The sequence below is a fragment of the Onychostoma macrolepis genome, chromosome 18, assembly GCF_012432095.1.
Source record: "Onychostoma macrolepis isolate SWU-2019 chromosome 18, ASM1243209v1, whole genome shotgun sequence".
Taxonomy (NCBI): domain Eukaryota; kingdom Metazoa; phylum Chordata; class Actinopteri; order Cypriniformes; family Cyprinidae; genus Onychostoma; species Onychostoma macrolepis.
In genome coordinates this window covers 11516673-11537089 of record NC_081172.1, presented here as the reverse complement: position 1 = coordinate 11537089, position 20417 = coordinate 11516673, and the positions used below count along the sequence as shown (strand labels likewise).

The 20417-nt window shown below is 38.2% G+C and overlaps 2 protein-coding genes across 4 annotated transcripts in view; one reads left to right on the top strand and one right to left on the bottom strand.

The window, feature by feature from the left end:
• Nucleotides 1–8237, top strand: part of dennd4a (DENN/MADD domain containing 4A) — a 31425-nt gene extending 23188 nt beyond the window's left edge. For both annotated transcript variants that reach the window (XM_058751252.1, XM_058751251.1), the window contains 11 exons: nucleotides 196–315; nucleotides 859–1742; nucleotides 1828–2053; nucleotides 3378–3469; nucleotides 3542–3717; nucleotides 3799–3904; nucleotides 4473–4691; nucleotides 4853–4970; nucleotides 5563–5716; nucleotides 5809–5873; nucleotides 6372–8237. In XM_058751252.1, coding sequence (XP_058607235.1) covers nucleotides 196–315; nucleotides 859–1742; nucleotides 1828–2053; nucleotides 3378–3469; nucleotides 3542–3717; nucleotides 3799–3904; nucleotides 4473–4691; nucleotides 4853–4970; nucleotides 5563–5716; nucleotides 5809–5873; nucleotides 6372–6508 — 2297 coding nt within the window. In that variant the 3' untranslated portion in view covers nucleotides 6509–8237. The remainder of the gene's footprint in view (nucleotides 1–195; nucleotides 316–858; nucleotides 1743–1827; nucleotides 2054–3377; nucleotides 3470–3541; nucleotides 3718–3798; nucleotides 3905–4472; nucleotides 4692–4852; nucleotides 4971–5562; nucleotides 5717–5808; nucleotides 5874–6371) is intronic.
• Nucleotides 8238–8313: 76 nt separating this feature from the next.
• slc24a1 (solute carrier family 24 member 1) lies at nucleotides 8314–20159 on the bottom strand. Of its 2 annotated transcripts, XM_058751253.1 has the most exons (10): nucleotides 20083–20159; nucleotides 18094–19288; nucleotides 15977–16039; nucleotides 15307–15415; nucleotides 13011–13094; nucleotides 12407–12498; nucleotides 11343–11618; nucleotides 11153–11242; nucleotides 10886–11052; nucleotides 8314–9737 (listed from the first exon to the last, which is right to left on the bottom strand). In XM_058751253.1, exons 2-10 carry the CDS (start codon nucleotides 19129–19131, stop codon nucleotides 9488–9490), a joined length of 2169 nt encoding a protein of 722 aa, XP_058607236.1. In that variant the 5' UTR covers nucleotides 19132–19288; nucleotides 20083–20159; the 3' UTR covers nucleotides 8314–9487. The 2 variants fall into 2 exon arrangements, with proteins under 2 accessions (XP_058607236.1, XP_058607237.1); XM_058751254.1 differs by lacking the exon at nucleotides 13011–13094.
• Nucleotides 20160–20417: the final 258 nt, after the last annotated feature.

The window sequence follows — 20417 nt, the reverse complement described above, 5'->3', positions numbered from 1 at the left end:
ATCCAGCTGCATCAAATCACCCAAAATCCGTAAAGTAATACTGAAAGTATGCTATTCAGATTTGTTAGGAATGAAAAAGACCTTGCAAAACTTCTCTCTGACATTCTGTTTTGGAAGGATGTTTTTTTGTGTGTGTGCACACTGTTATGGTTTGCCAAGTTTTTAGGAGTGTTTCTATGTATTGTTTGATTCCAGGTGGTCAGTCTGATCAGGGCTACGATTCTCTGTCTAAAGAGGAGGTGAGGTTAGGAGGAGGTGAGGAGCAGAACTTCTCTCCAGACATGAAGGAGAAGAAGGACAGAAACTCTTGCCCATGTGAGTAACACAGAATGCTATTATCCCTAAACATAAACAGGGTATGTTCACTATGGTGTACTACTATATTACTCATTCTACAGAATTTGAGTAAAATCCAAAAATAAATGTTTTCCTTTAACAGTACAACATATGTCACATGCAGAATAGTGACAGTAAAAACAATGTAAATAAATGCTGTTTTTTAACTTTCTATTCATCGGACAATCATGGTTTCCACAAAACTATTAAATGGCACAACTATTTTCAACATTGGTAATACTTAGAAATCACGGTCACGGTCTATTTTAAGGTCCAGTTATCACAATTAACAAACCATTAACTACAGCTTTTGCCTCACTACTAATTTGCTGCTTATTTGTAGTTAATAATAGGCATGCTAATAAGCAACTAGCAACTACGCAGTAAGCAACAAAGTTGCACTGAACACCTCTATGCTTCCACCTAGTGGTAAAGTGTGGCACTGCAAGTTATTAAACTGCTTTTTTATTTGCTTTATTTTTACAAGCGTCTCCCTGTTTTTCATCTCATTTCAATGTTCAGTGTCCCAGACTGTACTCACAAAGAAAGAGGATTCATCTCTTGTGGTTGGAATCCATCCATCTGCAACCAATGGGGAAACCAGCGATGTCTTTTCTGAAGCCCTTCCAAAGACGAAAAGGCCAAACTCCCTGGATATTTTCGGAGGAAAGCCTGTAAGGCCAAGCACACTGGATCTAACCCCGGATAAGACCGCAGGAGAACTCAGCAATGAATCTGTTCCAACATTGATCGAAAAGGAAGCAGTGGGGGGCATTGTGAGCCCACCTAAAGTTGCTGTGGAGAGGACTGATAGCGGCACAGTTGCCATGGAGAGGGAGCATATCGGTGTGGAGAGGAGTGTGAGCTGCAGCAGTGCTCTTGGACGAGTGGTTAAGAGGACAGGTATCGAAGCAGGGTTTGATCCTCTGTCCCTCATGGCAGCTGAGACTCAAGCCCACAATGAGGGCGATAATGCAGACAACCCAACCGCCCGCCGAGACCTGGCTGAAGAGATTCACCACTACATGAACAACATGAGCAGCCCGTTAAGCCAGCGGTCTCTCAGTGTGGACCTGAAGGGCCGTCAGACCCCGTCTCCTCACAGCTCTCCCAGCATGTCTGCAGCGCTCAGCTCCCCCACCACCTCCCAACTCCAACCTCAGCCACGAACACGACTCTTCTCCTCGCCCTCCCTCCCTCAGGGCCGTGTGCGCAGGGTCAGGGAGCAGCGGCCCACCTCCCTGGCCTCCCCTTCCTCACCTACTCCCTCCTCTTTCTCCATGGACTCTCTGCTCACCCCGACCCTGGACGTGTTCAAGAGCAGCTTCCTCTCTGCTGGGAAGGGTGTCGCTGAGAAAGCCAGCCGACTGTATTCGCGACTTTCCTCCCAGACGTCCATTGCACAGGTATGTATGATGTTTTGGAACTTCTTACTTTCTGATAACGAAGGCCTTGCTGAATCTCTTGACCTGTATTTCTCATCCTCACCAGGACTTGAACTCTGACCGGGTCAGTGTGTCCTCTCTGGGGTCAGGTGACCCTGATTGTTCCTCTCTGATTGAGAGCGATTCCTGTGTAGATCCCGATGGGCTCTCTTCCCCGCAGCGCGACACCGCTCAGCCGGTCACACGTCCCAAAAGGAGCCCTTACAGGAGCAACCACTGCCTAGAAAGCCCATCTGCACCACCTCGACTCTACCGCCAGTCCTCGCTCACTGGTACGTCTGCTGGATCCACTGTTCACTAATCTTCTGAAGAAACACTGTTATCTAAATGCCAGGCACTCATGCTAATTTCTTTATGCTTTGCACCATCCTACATTCTTATATATCCAGACACCATCCTTTGTATTAATTAATGGGTGTCTTGATACAAAGTGAAAATAAAATAAAATGTAAACAATTTAGCAAATAAACCATTTAATTTTTTTTTTAGATTGCAATAATGATTTCATTACATTATATTACTGTTTTACTGTTTTATTTTGCTTTCTAATGACTGGTTTGAAATTATGACTATATATCATATCATATATATCATATCATATAATATATCTATATATCATATTGTTATATTGACAGTTCTAGTTTTTAATCATAATATATTGTTTAATGTTTATCTATGTAAAGTTTTTTTATTTAATTGATTTAATTTAAACTTATTTTTACAATTTCATGCTTGATATTTATCTCACACACTTGTCTATGTGACACACCTGGGCTTAAAAGAGTCACCCACACTTTTTTTAGTTCTGGGTTTTCTAGACATGAGGTTGAAGTGAGCAAGCTTGGTAAAATGGCAAAAATTAGATACCACATCTTTAATATTAATAAATAATGATGATGTGTTGAAGTGGCTCCCTCTGTTGGAGTAAAACTTTGAGGTTTCTCCTGAATAACATAGGCTAAAAATAGACAATGTGCTAGAAAATTACCCATCAGACTCTCCCGTGAGTAATGCTTGTTATTTTCCAGTCCTTTGTTAAGATTACAATGTTGTACAATTAGAGAACCAAAAAAAGAGATGGAGCTATGTTTAAATGCATGTAACAGAGTGATAATTCTAATTGTGAAGAATTCTATTGTAAAAATGAACTTATTTGCCGATTTTCCAGGTCATTATTCGTGATGCTTTGGGTGGGTGATTGAGCATGTTTTTGCATATGGAGTGCTGTGTGTCGTTCATGAGGCTGGTCATTGTTTCTGCTCTAGCAGCTGCAGAAGTAGGCCAGTAGACAGGGCTGTGAGTGTGTCTGGCTCTGCAGTGATGGGGTCTGAGAGGGGCTCTTTAATCAGGCTGACGGGGGTTGTGCTGAAGTGCTCCCCAATCACTCGCATCCGCATACACGCTCTTATCCCAGACTTCTGTAGAGCCTCTCTCCTCATTCAGCGCCATCAGAATTAGCATTCATAATCCCTGCAGGCAATCACCTTCAAATGTGACTTGTTTTTGGAGAAGATTGCTCTCTGATGAAAAGCATCATCTCTTCAAAGCTCCTTTTGCTGCAGAGAGTGACTTTTGTTTTTGTCTTTTGTCCTTCAGGTCCACCGCTGACAGTAATGAAAGCTCTGCAGACCCCAGACGCGTGTTCTGATTCCAGCCTTTCTCAGTCCATGCAGAACTACGCTGTTGAAGTGAGTTTTTCTTACTTTGAATGACGCATATGTAGCAGGAAGTATTGTGGCTAATTTTGTTTGACTTTCTAGATACGTATGTCCAGTTGTTCGCACTGTAACACCTGTGAGAGTTTGGTGTATGATGAAGAGATCATGGCTGGTTGGACAGCTGATGACTCTAACCTCAATAGCACATGCCCCTTTTGCGGCTCTCCGTTTCTGCCTCTGCTCAATGTGGACATCAGAAACCTGGGAGACCAGGAAAGGTAATTTGGTCTGCAACCACACAATAGACATTCACAAGAGATATTCACCATTTCTAATTATTTTCTTTTTTATCTTATCAGATCCCCCTCTCTGGATGCACATACTTGCCAGACAAACACTGCAGATGAACTACCACAAGTTTATGATGCCGCTGGCAATATATCCAGCAATGGCAAAAAAGACCCTGTAAGAATACATTTCTCAAACTACAATTCATTACATTTAATTATTTCGGAATCATATTTTGTATGCATCAGATCTTTATTAATAGTATCTATAATGATATGTAGTGCAATGTACCATATTTTCTGGGATATAAATTGCGGATTATCTGAAACATGCAGTGATTTATATTCCAAAGCGATTTATGCTTTATAATGCAATTAACGTCAAGCATGCAAAACGTGCAAAGCAGACATATTTGATTTAATGCCAAATGAAAAAGCCAAAGTTTATTTATACATGTTTCTCACATGCCAGTAGTTTCAGTTTTGGGGCTCTTTTTGTATTCCTGTTCTTAAGATACTTGTTTAATAGTGTTTGTAAACATTGAATTTTATTTACCAGTATTTTACATCATTTTTAATGTAATATGTGACGTACACCGATGCAAACATTTTTTTCTCTCAGCAATGCAATTTTCACTACATATTTTCCAGAAAATGCGGTATTATGTAATATCCGAGATGTCTGTGACGCAAAAGTTAGTTCAGTTGATTATGCTGGTAGTTATTTTAGTGTTTCTGTGCTGCAGGAGCCAGTTACCGTGCCCTACCTGAGTCCTCTGGTACTTTGGAAGGAACTGGAAAGCTTGCTGGAGAACGAGGGGGACCAGGCCATCTCATCTGCAGCCATTGTGGATCACCACCCCATTGTGTTCTGGAATCTGGTGTGGTTTTTCCGTAGGCTGGACCTGGCCAGCAGCTTGCCGGGCCTCTATTTGAGCTCCAAACACTACTGCAGAGATTCTCAGGTGGGTCTCAAGAATTCTCATGTGATGTTCCTCTTCCCATTTGTGTTTGAATGAATAAATAGTTGTAAATGCATAGAAGCTGTTGGTGATGATGCCGCTGTACTTCTCAAGAAGAGCTTGCATAAATATTATTTACATGTTTTTTTTGTTTTTTTCTGCAGCCTCTGCAAAATTGTGTATCTGAAGACAGTAAGAATGTCTTGGTCCAGATCCTGTGGGACAATCCCAGACTGCATCAGGACCCCATCAAGCCTTGCTACTTGCTCTGGAAATCATACTGTAAGAATATAATATCTATAAGTCATTTACACAGAGCTTTATGGCTGCAAATGTGCATGAAAGGAGTTCTTGGACAAATATTTGCAACATATTATCCTGTTTGTGCTATGGACATGCGTTATGCCTCAAACTACGAGGCTTAAGCTGAAGTGTGGCATTATTTTTCTAAAGAGATCAGACTTACAATTTTTGCCTGGTGGATGAGAAAATGTGGAAAAAAATCTTTTAGTCATACACTGGAGAAGGAATTAGTGACATATTTAGGTGCCAGAATATCAGAGTTGTAGTCATATTTGTTTTTTGTTTTTTTTTACAGTATTTATTTTATTTATGTACTATAATAGCAGTTTTATATTTAAAATTCTTAATTCATTTGTTTATATTTATCTTATTTAAATAAGCTTTATTTAAATTATTGAAAACAATTGTAATAGTTTTAGTTAACCACACAGAACACCCTAGCAACTGCATTGAAAGTTTAACAAAAACTACTAAATGTAGTTAAACCCCCTGAGAACACTTCAGCAGATGCAGTAGTTTTGCTTTCATGTACCAGCCATCTACTTCATACTGGGTTCATGTTTTTTAATAGGTGCAAATCCTGCAGTATCTGAGGAGGAGGAGCAGGCTGTGAGCCTAGAGCTGCTGCAGAGTGTCGTGAAGAGCATCCAGAAGAACGATGTCTACCAGCCCATGAGTCAAATACTGCAGCTACTGGGCACCAGACTAGGCTTCGTCAGACAACGGTATTTAAATTAAACACAGAAACGGTTTTAATAAACATTTTTGACATTTATGACATTAATGACTAATTTCTCTTTCTTTTTTTCAAATGCAGGAGCTTATATAGAGATATCCTTTTCCTGTCTTTGGTGGCTTTGGGCAAGAGTAGCATAAATATCGGTGAGCTGACTGCTTTTGTGTTATACTACTGTTTTGAAGTTTGGGTTCAGTAAGATTTTTTTATATATACTTTTAGGCCTACAAAATATTTTTATTTCAAATAAATGCTGTTCTTTTGAACTTTCTATTCACCATAAAATCCTGAAAAAAAATGTATCACTGTTTCCATAAGTATTTTCAACATTGATAATAATGAGAAATATTTCTTGATCAGCATATTAGAATGATTCCTGAAGGATCATGTGACACTGAAGACTGGAATAATGACTACTAAAAATTTAGAATTAACATCGCAGGAATAAATGACATTTTAAAGTAAATTAATTTTAAATTGTAAAAATATTTAATAATGTTACCGTTTTTTTATTATGCAGCCTTGGTGAGCATAAGAGACTTAACTTTAATTTACTGACCCAAACTTTTAAAATGTAATATGTCTATCAAATCACTGAACATGAGCACTAGTATCATTACTAACACCTTCATTTATTCTCACAGATGCATTTGATCGTGAATACAAAATGGCATATGACCGTTTGACGCCCAGCCAGGTCAAGATGACCCACAATTGTGACCGTCCACCCAGCGCTGGAGTCATGGAGTGCAGGAGAACCTTTTGGCTGCCCAATCTCTGATTCACCTCCTCTCATTCATCCCTCTTTCCTTGCATCCATCACACAGGAAGGCATCCAAAGAAGGAACACTTTCATTCATGTGATCCTGAACATTCATCGTAACCAAAGCTACCTCTGGCTCCCATGAGGTCTCTTTCGACACAAGTTCTGTCTATTTATGTGACTGTTCTTCTTCATACACTTCCTGTGAATACGTAACTTCATATAGTCTGTGATCATGTTCTTTTTTTTGCATTTCCCCCTCACTTTTGCTCTTCCATCTGCCTAATGTCTTGACCCTCAACCCCTTTCGGAATCTTGGGGTCACATTTGAATCGTCCAGCACCGCTCAGGTAAACTTGAGTTTAGAGGTCATTGTAGATTAGGAGCAATATCATTGTGCTCAGGTCATTCCATCGCTCCATTCATTCACGTCCAGTGAATCGTGGAGTGGATTTGGGACCAGTAGCTATAGAACAATCAAATCGATCACGTTTAGGATGTGTAGAAGCACAATGAGCAGCCCCAACAAACACAGTCCCCTTTAGGCCGTTTAGGGGCACTTGTATATTTCACGTACAGAGAGACTTTGTGTACATAGTCTTATTATTTTGCATATTTGTATTATACAGTTATATTTTAAGACTGGAATTTGTTATAACTGTCTCCATTTGTAACGACTATGCTGTTCGTAGTGTATAGGTTTCTTTTTTGAGCGTGTGCTGTTTGTCGTCCTGGTCCTGGAGACCAGTCGTATGGTGACCGTCAGTGACACTGTTGTCTTGAGGTACTGAACTGGACCAAATATAAACTCTTGACTCACAGTTTACATGGTGAGAAAAATATTTGATGAGATTTTGAATTGAGAAATGCCTTACCTTGGGGCCAAGAACAGTACGGAGACAAATTTACAACAGGGTATAAAGCGAGTATAAAATAAAATTGACTGTTAATGTGAATGTGAAGTCAACATTTTACACTCACTTACATAATCCAGTGTGTTTGCCATGAAGGTACGAAATTATACTTTTTTTTGAAACATTGCTTTATATTGTGCAGTGTTGCATAAACATGAGTTTCCATTGTCAAGATACATAAAGTACCTGAAGCATTCAAGCACTTATTTACTCAGTTCGAACTCTAAACATGTGGTAACTGGAACTGTTATATTTTAATACTGTTCATTTTTGATCATGTTAATGAAGATGCACTTTGAGTCTGTGTGGTTGGGAACAGGATTGATGAAGTTTAAAATGCAATGGATTATGGAAAAGATGATAATACATGTAACTATACACAATGACACATTGATGTTAACGCCCCAAGTAAAAAAAAACAAAAAAAAAAACAGATAATACTGCCCTAAACATTTTGGGATGAAAAAAAAAACTTTGTTTATTGACCTGATGCTGTGTAAAAGTATGAAAAAACAAACAAACAAAAGAAAAATCCAATTTACACTGCTGTTAACGTTTAGCAGTTTTTCTATCACCTGCTTTTTACATCCATATGGCATAGTAGTGAAACAAACTGACCTATTTCATGGAAGCTAATTTAAAGCGGTTAATGTGTAAGGTGATTTGTTTTGTTTGTTTGTTCGTTTTTTTTTAACAAATCATTTTATGTTAGGGCAATGTGCTTTACATATCACTCCTTTTGTTACTTCTATTTATATTTGTATATATCATTTTGTCAGATCTGAGCCAGGTCTATAAAATTGTTTAGAACTGTAAATAAACACTTAAATCGACTCCAGTGTGTTTGTGTTTGTGTCTCTGGTTTGTTCGATGAAATAGAGGGAGAAAAAAGTCGCATTTGAAACCCCATTTAATTTTGCACTGAACCAACAAATTAATATTTACAATGAGCAACTCTCAAGAGAGAAATCAACACAATGTGCGACATTCGAAAAAGAACAATCTTTGCCTCTATTCAATAGTGAATTCAAACAGCAGTGTGACATTTGTATGGAAATTCACAACTGTTTTTATCAGAATCACACTGATTACATTAGACTTTGTAAAGAAGTCTTGTTATATGCTTGAGATTCTACTTTTATGATGGAAAAAATCATATCTTACATGCAGCACAGGATCTGCAATTAGAACGCTTGCTAATGACATTTTCCCATATTACAAAAATAATTCCGTTGCAGAATGATTAAATTACATCATTTACAATAAGCTCACAATTTCTCCCAATGTAGTCCCATAGCTATCTGAAAACCCACAACGTCAAATAATACAATCACAATATAAAATTCAACAAAAACAATTTGGAAACATTTTCTTTGTTATGAAATGCAATTTTTCATCATTGGAAAAAACTTAAAGCAACACTTTGACTTCTCATAAGGTTATAGTTTTTATATGTCGTAGACAAATATGTTTTGCATGCGTCTTGGTATCATCCCAATAAACCTAAATGTTTAAATTGCATCACAAATCATTAAGTGAGAAAAAAAAAAAAGATTTTACATATTTAGTACTCTGTGGTCCTGTCCCAAATGGCACACTGGATGTGACCTTTGATTATGCAATCATAACCATATTGTGTTTGCCAAGTCCACAGGGCAGTAGGGTGTCTTATTTGTCATTTTACGGTTCAAAAGGGTGCCCAAGAGTCCCTCCGTATGTGGTCTCAATGTGCCCTTTTGCAAAGCCTACACTGGTGGGCCAACACAGCAGTCTACACTCAACAATCCATATGGCATTACATCACCAAAGTGTGGATAACACAAATGGTGACCATTTGGGACAGGGCCTGTTACTCTTCTCTGTCATTACTGCAGTCATTTTAATGTAACAAACCAAAAGTGGTGACCAAAAAAACTCTTTAACAGTTAACATAGTTTGGAAATTATGGCCAGTTATTGCATCCCTTTACAAAAGATCTTGAAAAATACAGAACAAGTCAACAGCGAGTCCAGAGATGCTTTAAATATGCGTGAAGTTACAGTTCAGAACGTTTCAAATGACAGGACTGTATCCACAGGTTTGCTCAGATGGACACGGGACATATAATGATTCGATCCTCTAGCATGACACTGAGCACCAGGAACACAAAGTAGAGGACGAACATGGTGAATCCCAACACTTTATTCATCCTCCACTTACAGGCAGCGATGGAGATAGTGACGAAGAGGAGCATGAGGAAGAGCAGCACAATGGCACAGAACAGCCCATTACTGCTCACGGGCACCGGTGCCATCGAATGGCAGAATGAGTACATCAGCCAGGGCACCGGCAACCTGAAACAGCGAGAGGAGATATAATTAAGATACATAAAATGACAATAAGTGATTTGGCATTTAATCATACCAATGGGATGATTGCGAGTGTGATATTTCTAAACAAACAACAGCTTATTATTCGGTAACTTACATTTTAGATGCAATATTTCCAGATACTTTGTTTATTTTGCCATTTCAGTTTAGAAATCACATACTCTCTGCATAGGTGCTTCTTCTGAATAAGTAATTACTTGGCGACTGCTAAAAACTATGTTCTATATAGAATGAATGTATGTGTAGTATGAATATAATTCATTCAGATGTACTATATTCGCCGTGTTGTGATTGTCATTGTCTACCAGTCTCAGCTGCCATTCATAAAACCTCTGGATGCACACTTTCTAATTTCACCATAAGTAGTAAATCATCCAGGTACTTTTCACCTACTGTTTTTTTATTACAGTGAATTCGGACATACTACTCTTTTAACTTACTTTTTTTCACTTACTATATAGAAGAGAGATGTATGCAATTTTGGATATAGCTAGTCACTTCATCAGAATCAGAGTTGCTGAACAAATCGGTTGAGCGAAAGATCTAATGACTCGCTCAAAAAAAATTGCACTTATTTTGTGCATGATTAGACAAATTAGTGTTGGTCGGACTTGTAACCTAAAGGTCACGGGTTTGAGTCTCAGTGCCGGTTGAGTCTACAGTAGGTCTTCCACCTCCAATACCCACGACTGAGGTGCTCTTGCGCAAAGCACCGAACACCCTATTTCTCCCACAGCAAAAACTGCTCCGGGTGTGTGTTCACTACTCACTGCTGTGTGTGTGCATGCGTGTGAGTGTATGTGCACTTGGATGGGTTAAATGCAGAGCACAAACTCCTAGTATGGGTTACGTCACATCACTTTCTCTTTGACATTTTCAGCTAAAATAAATCGGTTCAGTAATTGAGTCACTCATTAGAGACTCTTGGTGAAGCCTACTGGTGAAACTATATAATCTGCAGAAAAATTCACTGAAAGATCCCAACCGACAATCCATCTGAAATGTGCAAATGCAAACCTGTGGTGTGAACACAAACCAGTGAACACATTTGACAAAAACTGTGCCTATCATTTCCAGCTATCAAACACCTGATTCACTGAATATTGTCTTACCCCATGGTGATGTCAAATATGTTGCTGCCTACAGAGCTCGAGACAGCCATGTCTCCCAAGCCTTTTCGAGCCACAATCACGCTGGTGATGAGATCAGGAATGGATGTTCCTGCAGCCAGAATGGTAAGACCCATGATTTCCTCAGAGATGCCAATGGTCTCACCCACCTAGGAGAGAAAATCTTGGTGAATGATTACTTGTTTTGATATTTTATTTTATAATGCAATGACATTTAAGTGTGGCACAAATATTGGTTTCTACACTGACCTGATGTGCCCACCACACCATAAGATAGGAAAATATAGCAATCCATACTATTGAGCCAAGGAAAGTAATGACAAAGAACTTCTTGGATGCCTGTAAGCACAATATACAGTATGTATATACATTTTGCAGAAGTGGAATACATACAGTATATATTAAAAAAACAATGCTAATGTGATGTTTTGTTTCTCACAGGGTTTCTGACGTCTGGAACTGTCAGCCAAAGTGGAAAGACAATGGGTAACAGAAACAAATATGTGGCCTGTTTACGTCTGGTGTCTGGCCACTCTAAGGACAGAGGTTCGTCATTTTCTCCTTCCTCCCCACCCTCATCCTCATTTTCATCATCCTCATCATCATCATCATCACTGTCTTCATCGCTGTCTTCATCACTGTCATCTTCATCATCCCCTGAATCATCTGAACCTCCTGGCTTCTCTGAACCTCCTCCTGCTGCAGCATCTTCTTCCTTAAAACAAAGTAAGAAAGAGACAGATGAAAACATAATACCCACGCAGAAAAAAGAATTAGGAGAACTAACTTAAAGCAACAGTTCACCCAAAAGTGAAAGTTTTATCGTCATTTACTCACATTCAGTTTGTCCCAAACCAATACGAATTTCTTAATTCTTTGGAACACAGAAGGCTTGCTCTTTTCCTTGCAGTTATAATAATAAATAGAGATGGGAGCTTTCAAGCTTTAAAAAGTATGCAAAAGCACAGTAAAAGTACAATAAAAGCAGCTGTAGCTTCATTCACAGATAATCTTTGTCTCCACTGAGATGTTAACCTGGAAACTGCTATGATGACTGAGTCAGTGATCTGAACTTAAGAAGCTGATCAGTCCGAACTGTGAATGAATCATTCAGACCAGTTTTGTAACCTCAATGAACTGGTTGATTTGAAAGATGAAACCAGACATAGTTAATGCATCATGAAAAATAACAGCTTAAATTTATGGTGCTTTTTTGCTGTTTTTTTAAGCTTGAAACCTCCAGTTTTCCTTCACTGTAATGAACATTCTTCAAACATTTCCTATTGAGTTCCACAGAAGAAAGGATGTCATGACGTGAGGGTGATTAAGTAACTTTTCATTTCTGGGTGAATTATTTCTTAAATATGAATCACATACTATGTTTGACAGATCGTGTCTGTCAGCTTTGCAACAAGGTAAAGAATTGATGAGCTCATTAAAAGCACACAAGTGTCTCAGATCTCCTTCTTCTTCCCAACATTTTTCGAGAAGCAATAGGCCCACCTTTTCTACCTCAGGCTTTTGACTAGCGTCTTCTTCCTTGGCTCCTGGAGCCGCGTCTTTGGAATCCTTGGACTGTTCCGTCTGATTGTCACCTTATTTAAACCACAATAATAAAATATCAGTCAAGCTTGCAATTATTTCCTAAATGTTGCAATACTACAAGCTCCTCTCAGATGTGGAGTGAAGATTTCTTCAATAGGAGTGAGTAATGTTGCTATATCGCTTGAAGGCAAATTCAAACACAGCAGTTGTGGCACAAGATAATCCGCACTGATTCCAAGCCACTCATGCTTAATTCATGAGATGGAGCTTGGTCATTATGTCAGGTAATGTGTAAAGCAGCTCTCAAGTAGAAACAAAAGGTGGAAATATGGAATGCGGGATGCTGTGTAGAGGGCAAAACGGGCCAAACTCCTGGCAGCTTGCCCTCTCTTTGTACCTTTCATCCAGCACACAGCTGGTGCGTTTCTGCTTGTGGAAATGCAACATTAATAACCATTTTGAATATGCAACAGAGCTCATCTGTGAGGTAGGACAATGTACCGACCTGTCTACAAAGCTCTGTGCAATCATAATAGAACAGACTAAGATTATAAAATCTCACCTTCACCAGATTTTTCCTTCTTTTTGTTCTCTACTTTCCCCCGGGCCATGTCGTTCAAAATCTGAGCCTTGTCTTTAAATTTCACTGCAAACCAGGAAAGGAAGAATATAGCTTGAATGTAGACTTTGACTGACACTGTCAGGGTCAACACAAATGACAGAAGCCCTCATTTCACAGACGTAAAACAAAATGTAATTTCCTCACATCTCACAGACGGCGTCACATCACAAGAATAACATCACAAACACTAAGCCCCTTACCTTTACATTCCAAAGAGCTTCTAGCCTTTACATCTCCAGTAAACACTGACTCTAATAAGTAAAAGTAGATTTATATACAACAAATAATACCATGGTGAGTGTCACAAATGCATCTCCTAATGGCCTTCAAACTACTCATGTCTGCTCTGACTTGGATGCCAAAAAAACTAGATTTGTAAAAAAAAAAAATCTGCAGGTCAAGATATAAATGCATAAGGGTGAATCTCATGTGAAGCAATGTTTGGGTTATCAAGCCTGATTTCTTAGATTATTATTATTATTATTTCAAAAACCTAAAAAAAATCTTAATTGTTCCAAACGTTTTATTATATTGTATTTTGCATTATATAATTAAATTTGGGGGTGGGGTGTTTAATTGTAAAGGAAATAATGAAAACAAAATGCAACAAAAATGGATCTAATCAATAGGCTTCATTTCTTTAAAAAACATTTTCTATTAATTTTGGGGTGAAATATGACCAAGACATTTCTTTGTGAGATTCAAAAGACTGATAAGCAGAGTATACAGAGCATTTTAAGGCAATACAATTGAGGTCCTAAAGTTGTTAAGTGCTTGTCAGTTATTTATCAACCCAAATGTAGATGTGTTCAACTGAATATTTAAATTTATCTCATTGACTAAGGCTTGTAAATGAGCAGGGACCCCATCACCATAACAGGATTGAGCTTGCTGGAGCCTGGCTCTCATCCAGCCTTTATGAGCTCAATCAAAAGCAGCTTAATGATGGAGCAGCACAGTGCTGGGAGGTTTTTGTGAGGACCCTGAGACCGCAGGTGCTGCACAGCCTCCTGAGGACAGGCTGAAGGTCAAGGGGACCAACCCAAACCACTGACCTGCAGAGACCTCAGCACCAGGGCTTCTGCTTTACACTTATGCATGCCAGCCATCAAGGAGCCATGCAAGGTAATCATATGAAATCATAGCTTCGTATTTATGTAATTAGATTCAAATTTATGATGATGTTTCTGTGGCTTATAATAGGAAGCGACATTTCTGATGACATTTTTGTGATGCTAAAATAACAGTGTTTCTGCAGATAACACCATCTTGTTTGAGAGCCCATGTGCAGTGAGGAAATAATACAGTGTATGTTTAAATGGTGACACACACTGATGTGACTTGACAAAATGTCATAGAGCCACTGCGGTGGGCCTTCTCTCACTACTATGAATCACTCTCCACTCCATAGACTGAGAAAGAGCTATTTATCTTCTTAGTATCAATCTGGACTTAGTGCTGTCATCATGTGGGACACGCTTTGCTAATCCATTTGTACTGGGAGAAGGACAAAGGGACTCTCCTGCTCTCCACTTCTGAACATCTTACAGCGCTTGCCTGAGGGAATATATAGGCCTATTATATGATTGGTATTTTGATCTTTATACAATATCGATATACAAAACAGTTCATAAGGTGTAACCATAAAACATCTAAAGCAGAAATTGCATCTACCCTATACCTCTAGTAAACCAGTAGTGTTTAAATCAACCACTTTGTATACACAACAGTCAGTAAACATCATAAAATGGCAGAATTTGAGTCTTCAAATAATAAAAAAAAGCACTAGATACCTTTCCTGCTTATTTAATATTAACATTTACTCAAAAACCAATTTATAAACCTTTTGATACAGCTTTCACAAACATATCTGAAAAGTGATTGTTCACCCAAAAATGTAAATCATCTGTCATCATCTCGCCATCTTTTCATTCCAAAAAATGACTTTCTTTCTTCTGTGGAACATAGGAGATAAAAGATTTTTTTTTTTATGTCTATACAACGGATGCATGTTGTTTGGTTCCCAACGTTCTTCAAAATATCTTCTTTTCTGTCCCACAGAAGAACGAATGTCATACAGGTTTGGAACGATACGAGGGTGAGTAAATGATGACAGAATTGTCATTTCTGGGTGGACTATCCCTTTAAACCACCAGAATTGAAATTTGGAACGCTTCGTGCAATGTTTGCTTAATGAGTTATCATTATGAGGTTTCAGGCACTGAAGGGCTCTTACCCTCTCCAAGAGGATCCAGTGTGTGAATCATCAGCTGAAAGATGGTGTTCCTCATGGTGCTGTTGTGCAGAGAGGCAGAACTGCCCCCGCGCTGCAGTGTGGGCTTCAGCTACACAAGAGAGGAGACATATTCTGACAAATGCTCACACTAAATGATCATGTCAAAAGAATTCATATCTGAACCTGCAAATAATGCGGACTTTATGGAGAATAAATGTCATATATACGTTGTTTATTTCATGTAATGTTCATTAAATTAATAATATTCATATGAATCATATGACAGGATGTGTGAAATTTATCAAATCATATCAAGACTGTTGTGTGTCTCTGTTGTGACTTTTTAAAGATAAGGTCTGTCATTTTTGGATGTTAAAATGCTTCCTCGTATCTTAGTTTGTAATTCAAAGACAACTATGAACAGCCATTCGTAGGTTGACTTCTCAGAAGATAAAAAGGAGTTAAAATATGTTGCTTGATTAAACATTGCTCTGTCTAGGTCGACACATCAACATTGACTAAACCAGTTGTGTGATCTCTTTGGAAACAGTCATTGTTGTGTGACTATAGTAATGCATAGATTACACCCTTTTCCTTTAAGAGTTATCAGAGATCACATATTTTGAATTATTATTATTATTTGTTCATATATTTGCATTTTTTTGATTACCTTTAATCTATTCTTGTCTTCTGGTTCAGGCGGCCTGTTCTCTTCACCTGAGGTCCCATTGTCCTGTGTGCAACAACAGTTTGAAACATTACAGAGGATGCAAGGCACTGATTTGACCTTTGACCTTCACCTCTCATTCTACTATTTGGAGAATAATGGTGCACTGTAAAAAAAAAAAAGTTGAGCCAACTTAAAATTTTAAGGCAACCCGCTTCAGCAGATTTTTGAGTTTTCTCAACTTGTCGTTTTAAGTTTATACAACAAAAATTTGAGAATCTTCCACAAAAATAATTTGAGCAAACTCAAAAATCTGCTGAAGCTGGTAAAACAATTTTTTTAAAGTTCGCTCAACTTTTCTTTTTTTTTACAGTGTGACAACTGTCACAAACTTGACAAAGGATTCATTCACATACCCTCATAGACCGGAAGGAGTGTTTTTAAAATGTATGTATTTACTTAAAATTACAATATAATTTATTTATTCTAAATGGAAGAAAACCTGTAACCTGTAAATTATTTTAGTGTTATTTATATACTATTATAGTATTTATTCATATTTAGAATTAACTTTCGAATTAACTTTTTAATTTTACTTCAGGTTTTAGTAATTTTGTCACTTTTCTTAATATTTCTAATTAGCTTTAATTTACTATTGTTTAAGTTTTCGTTTTTTTAGTACTTCAACATTAACTTATTTTATTTCAATTACTTGCCAAGACAACATTCCTAATTTCTCTTGATGTTTTTGAAGTTGAAGTTTTCCATCTAATATTTATATATTATTTTGTTTCAGCTTTATTTAAATTAACGGAAATTATTTTTATGGATTTAGTTTGAGTTCAATTTTATTGCTACTCTTGTATTTGTTATCTGTGATAAATTTAATTCAGTGGGTTTAGTTTGACAGAGATCTAGGTCCTCTGGGTTTAGTAAGCCTTCTTACACTATAAGCTTCAATCACACTTAGCAGATTTAAACACTCTATATGTTACACAGTTTGTAAATCACAGCAGACCCTCAAAGGATTAAGTGAACGTCTTTAGATCAGAGTGTCATTGTTTTACCAGTCCAGAGGGTCTTTGCCAGATATTAGATTAAATGATTATTATTTTGATCATATAGATGATTACTGATATGCTTAGACCTTTTTCCAGTATGAGACATATTTGCTATATTCAATAGACTGTTTGTCACTGCAGTTTAAAGTCTCCCTCTCAGGTAGAGTGTGAACACAGAGATGTTATGACAGATTATCAAGTGTTGATCTCTTTAAACCCCTCTCTCACCACAGCGTCTAAGCTGAGGGATGTTCAGGATGAAGAAAGGAACTTGTGAAAATGACCACACAATTTTATTATGTGACGGGATAGTGTCACTAATACGGATGGGGCTGTCACAATGAGCCAAATGCACCTGCTCCAAATACCTCGCCTGCTACAAGACAACTCATTAACAATGTCTGGCCCCAGCAGACACAAGAGATCCTTTTCATTTCTGTTTATCAAAGGAAAACGCAACCCATGCGTATCTGCTCAATGAATAAACATAAGTGACTCACATTCACATTCACCTGAGTGGGATGCTATTATAGCTCTGTTATCACAGATATGAGCAGATATTATAGCAGAATAAATGTTCCTCATCACTAGAAGGCTTACCACTGCAGAAAAGAAAATTGCTAATTGCTATCATGCAATCCATGTTCTTGAAATCGTGCATCATAGCACTTAATAATGCACAAGGTTATGTGTTCGAATCCCAATACTGATCAAATGTGTTTATTAAATACACAATTAGTCTCTTTGAATAAAGTGAATAAATGTTATTAATATGCTGCTATTTTTTGTACAATTTATAAATACAATGAATACACCTCTTCTATGATGAATATATTTTTCATTTCTGTATTAAGATTAATTTTGAGCCAGTTTCAGGCTTATACAACTGTATATGTAAAATAAAATCTTATTAAGTAAACCTTTATTATTTATTCATTTAAAAAATCTGATAATTTGGCCCTTTTATAACAAGGCAAGTTTAGTTTAGGTTGTGAAATATGACGTGATTCACCCAAAAACTCCTATGTGAATATTAAAGTCAAAAATAATGAGGCGTACCTTCTCAGGTTCTTCGACCGCGATAACTTTGACAATGTTCTTGTGTTTCCTGAGTTGAGACTTAAAGGCTCGCTCAATCTGAACATTGTACTTCATGAAGAAAACATAGACGACATAACCGCCCACCAGCATCATACTCTCCCACCACATAATGGTATTGTCCAAGAAGAAGATGATGAGCATGATGAGATCGAGGATGTAGAACGACACATCCCGAAAAAGAGGCCACCAGGTGAGGTAAAGCATCTCCCGGGAAAACAGCGCACACATTCCAATCACAAATAGGATGTTGAAGACAGCCGAGCCAACGATGGTTCCAATGCCCACATTGCTATGAGAAATGAAAACCCCGATCAAGGAAGTGAAGAGTTCAGGAGCAGAGCCTCCAGCAGCCATGAACGTTGCCCCGGCCACATCATCTGAGATCTCCAGTTTGTCTGTTATGACCCCCAACGTAGGAACGAAAAACTCATCGCAGACGATGGCCAAAGAAACAAACATGTATACCATTCCAAAGATGTGAAGCATGACCCAGCCTTTGCGGCGATCCTCCACGGAGAAGATGTCTTCTGGGTACTCGCCCTTCATGTGTGGTGCCTCTCCTGGTCTGGATGCTGTAGTGTTGGGCACTACAGTGGTCGTATCAGTTGCTGGTGTAGGAACTGGGGTGGGTTTCGGAAGGTCTGGATCCACATAGATGCAATGGATGATTGTCCTGTTTGTGGTTGATATAGGTGTCTCTGTTCTAGATATTGTTGGGATGGGTACATTTGTCGCTGGTTCTGACGACTGGACATTATCTGTGTGGTTGGAGCTCTTTGGCTCAGCAGTGGTCAAATTAGTCAAAAGCACTGTTATCTCTGACCCTCCAGAGCCAAGTTCAGAGCCATCCTCCGGTTCTCTTGCTGTCTGGGGCTCAGACCAGGGCTCTGGTAGTCTGGCTCTGATAGTGAGTTGATATAAAGAACAAAGGAAAACCCCAGACAGAAGAAATATTATCCGGCTAAGGTGAAGTCTCTTTCTTCGAGTCAGGAACATTTTCTAGTATGCTTCCTAAAGGGCACCAAGTTGTTTTTTAGGGCAATGACACCCAGAACATCCAGAATTTCCCCCCAAAAGATGCAGGGGTATGCAGCACTCACTCTCAGACTGTTTCATCTCATTTTCTGTGTGGTGCGGGTTTCCTCTCACGGACCTTACAGTGGATAAAAGGAGGAATACTGAGTGCAACAGTTGTATATGAAACACTGAATGCAGGATCAGCAGATTACAGTGGCCATTACACTCCTAAAATTGTTCATCTAACCAACATATTGCATTAAAAAAAAATTAAATAATTTTTTAACAACTCTAGCTTCTTGTTGATTACATTGTTAGAAGCATGTGAATTGTTTGTTAACTTATTAGGATGGTCAGAAATAAAGAAAAACCTGAGCTTGGGGCAAAATGCCACTTAAAGTAATAAAATGCCCCTTATCATCAGTTATTCAACCTTGTACACATTTCATTCACATGTGAATCTAATTCACATAAATTAATAGCACGCTATGTGTTGGAAAAACGCCATAATAAAAAATAAAAGTGTCCCTGTTTCAAGAGATGATATTGTCCCTTAATAAAAATAAAAACTTTTGACACTGCTTCTGAATGAATATGATAAAGAAAAATATTTCTAAACGAGTCTAGCAAGTCTAAACGAACATATCATGGAAAATATCCGTCTCATTTCTATTAAAGTTTTTTGTCAAGCCTATACATATATTACTAATAACATTGAGCCATTATAAGAAGCTCCATAAAAACAATGAAATTACGTATTTTGTAAACACAGTAGTACAAACACTAAAATGTAAAGTGTGACCAACTCTTTGGTGGCGAAAGGTATTTCTATATCAGCCATAAATGAACCATATTAACAAAGAAATGTATATTAAAACTTGCTTTGCTCTCATGCAAGAAATAATTCAGAACACGCCAAATAAAACCTACCGGTTGAAAGACGACGCTCGCGGCGGTGCGTGGAGCGCTGCTGTCTCACAGCTGGGCTGCAGGGAAAGGCACGGATGCTGGGAGCGCTGCTCAGGTCAAGCAGGACGCACCGCAGGACAGCTCTTCAGCGTGGATCAGCACAATACCTAATACCTGAAGTCTTTTAAGAGGATTAGATGTACTCTCTCCTCACACTCTCATTACGTCTTGAACCATTTATCCCAATTATTTTGTTCTTATACTTTTCATTCAGAACTGTAGAAAGTGAAAACACGCGTAAACCTGCTAATTAAAAATATAATTTGAAGTCTTAAATACATTTTTGGAGAATAGTT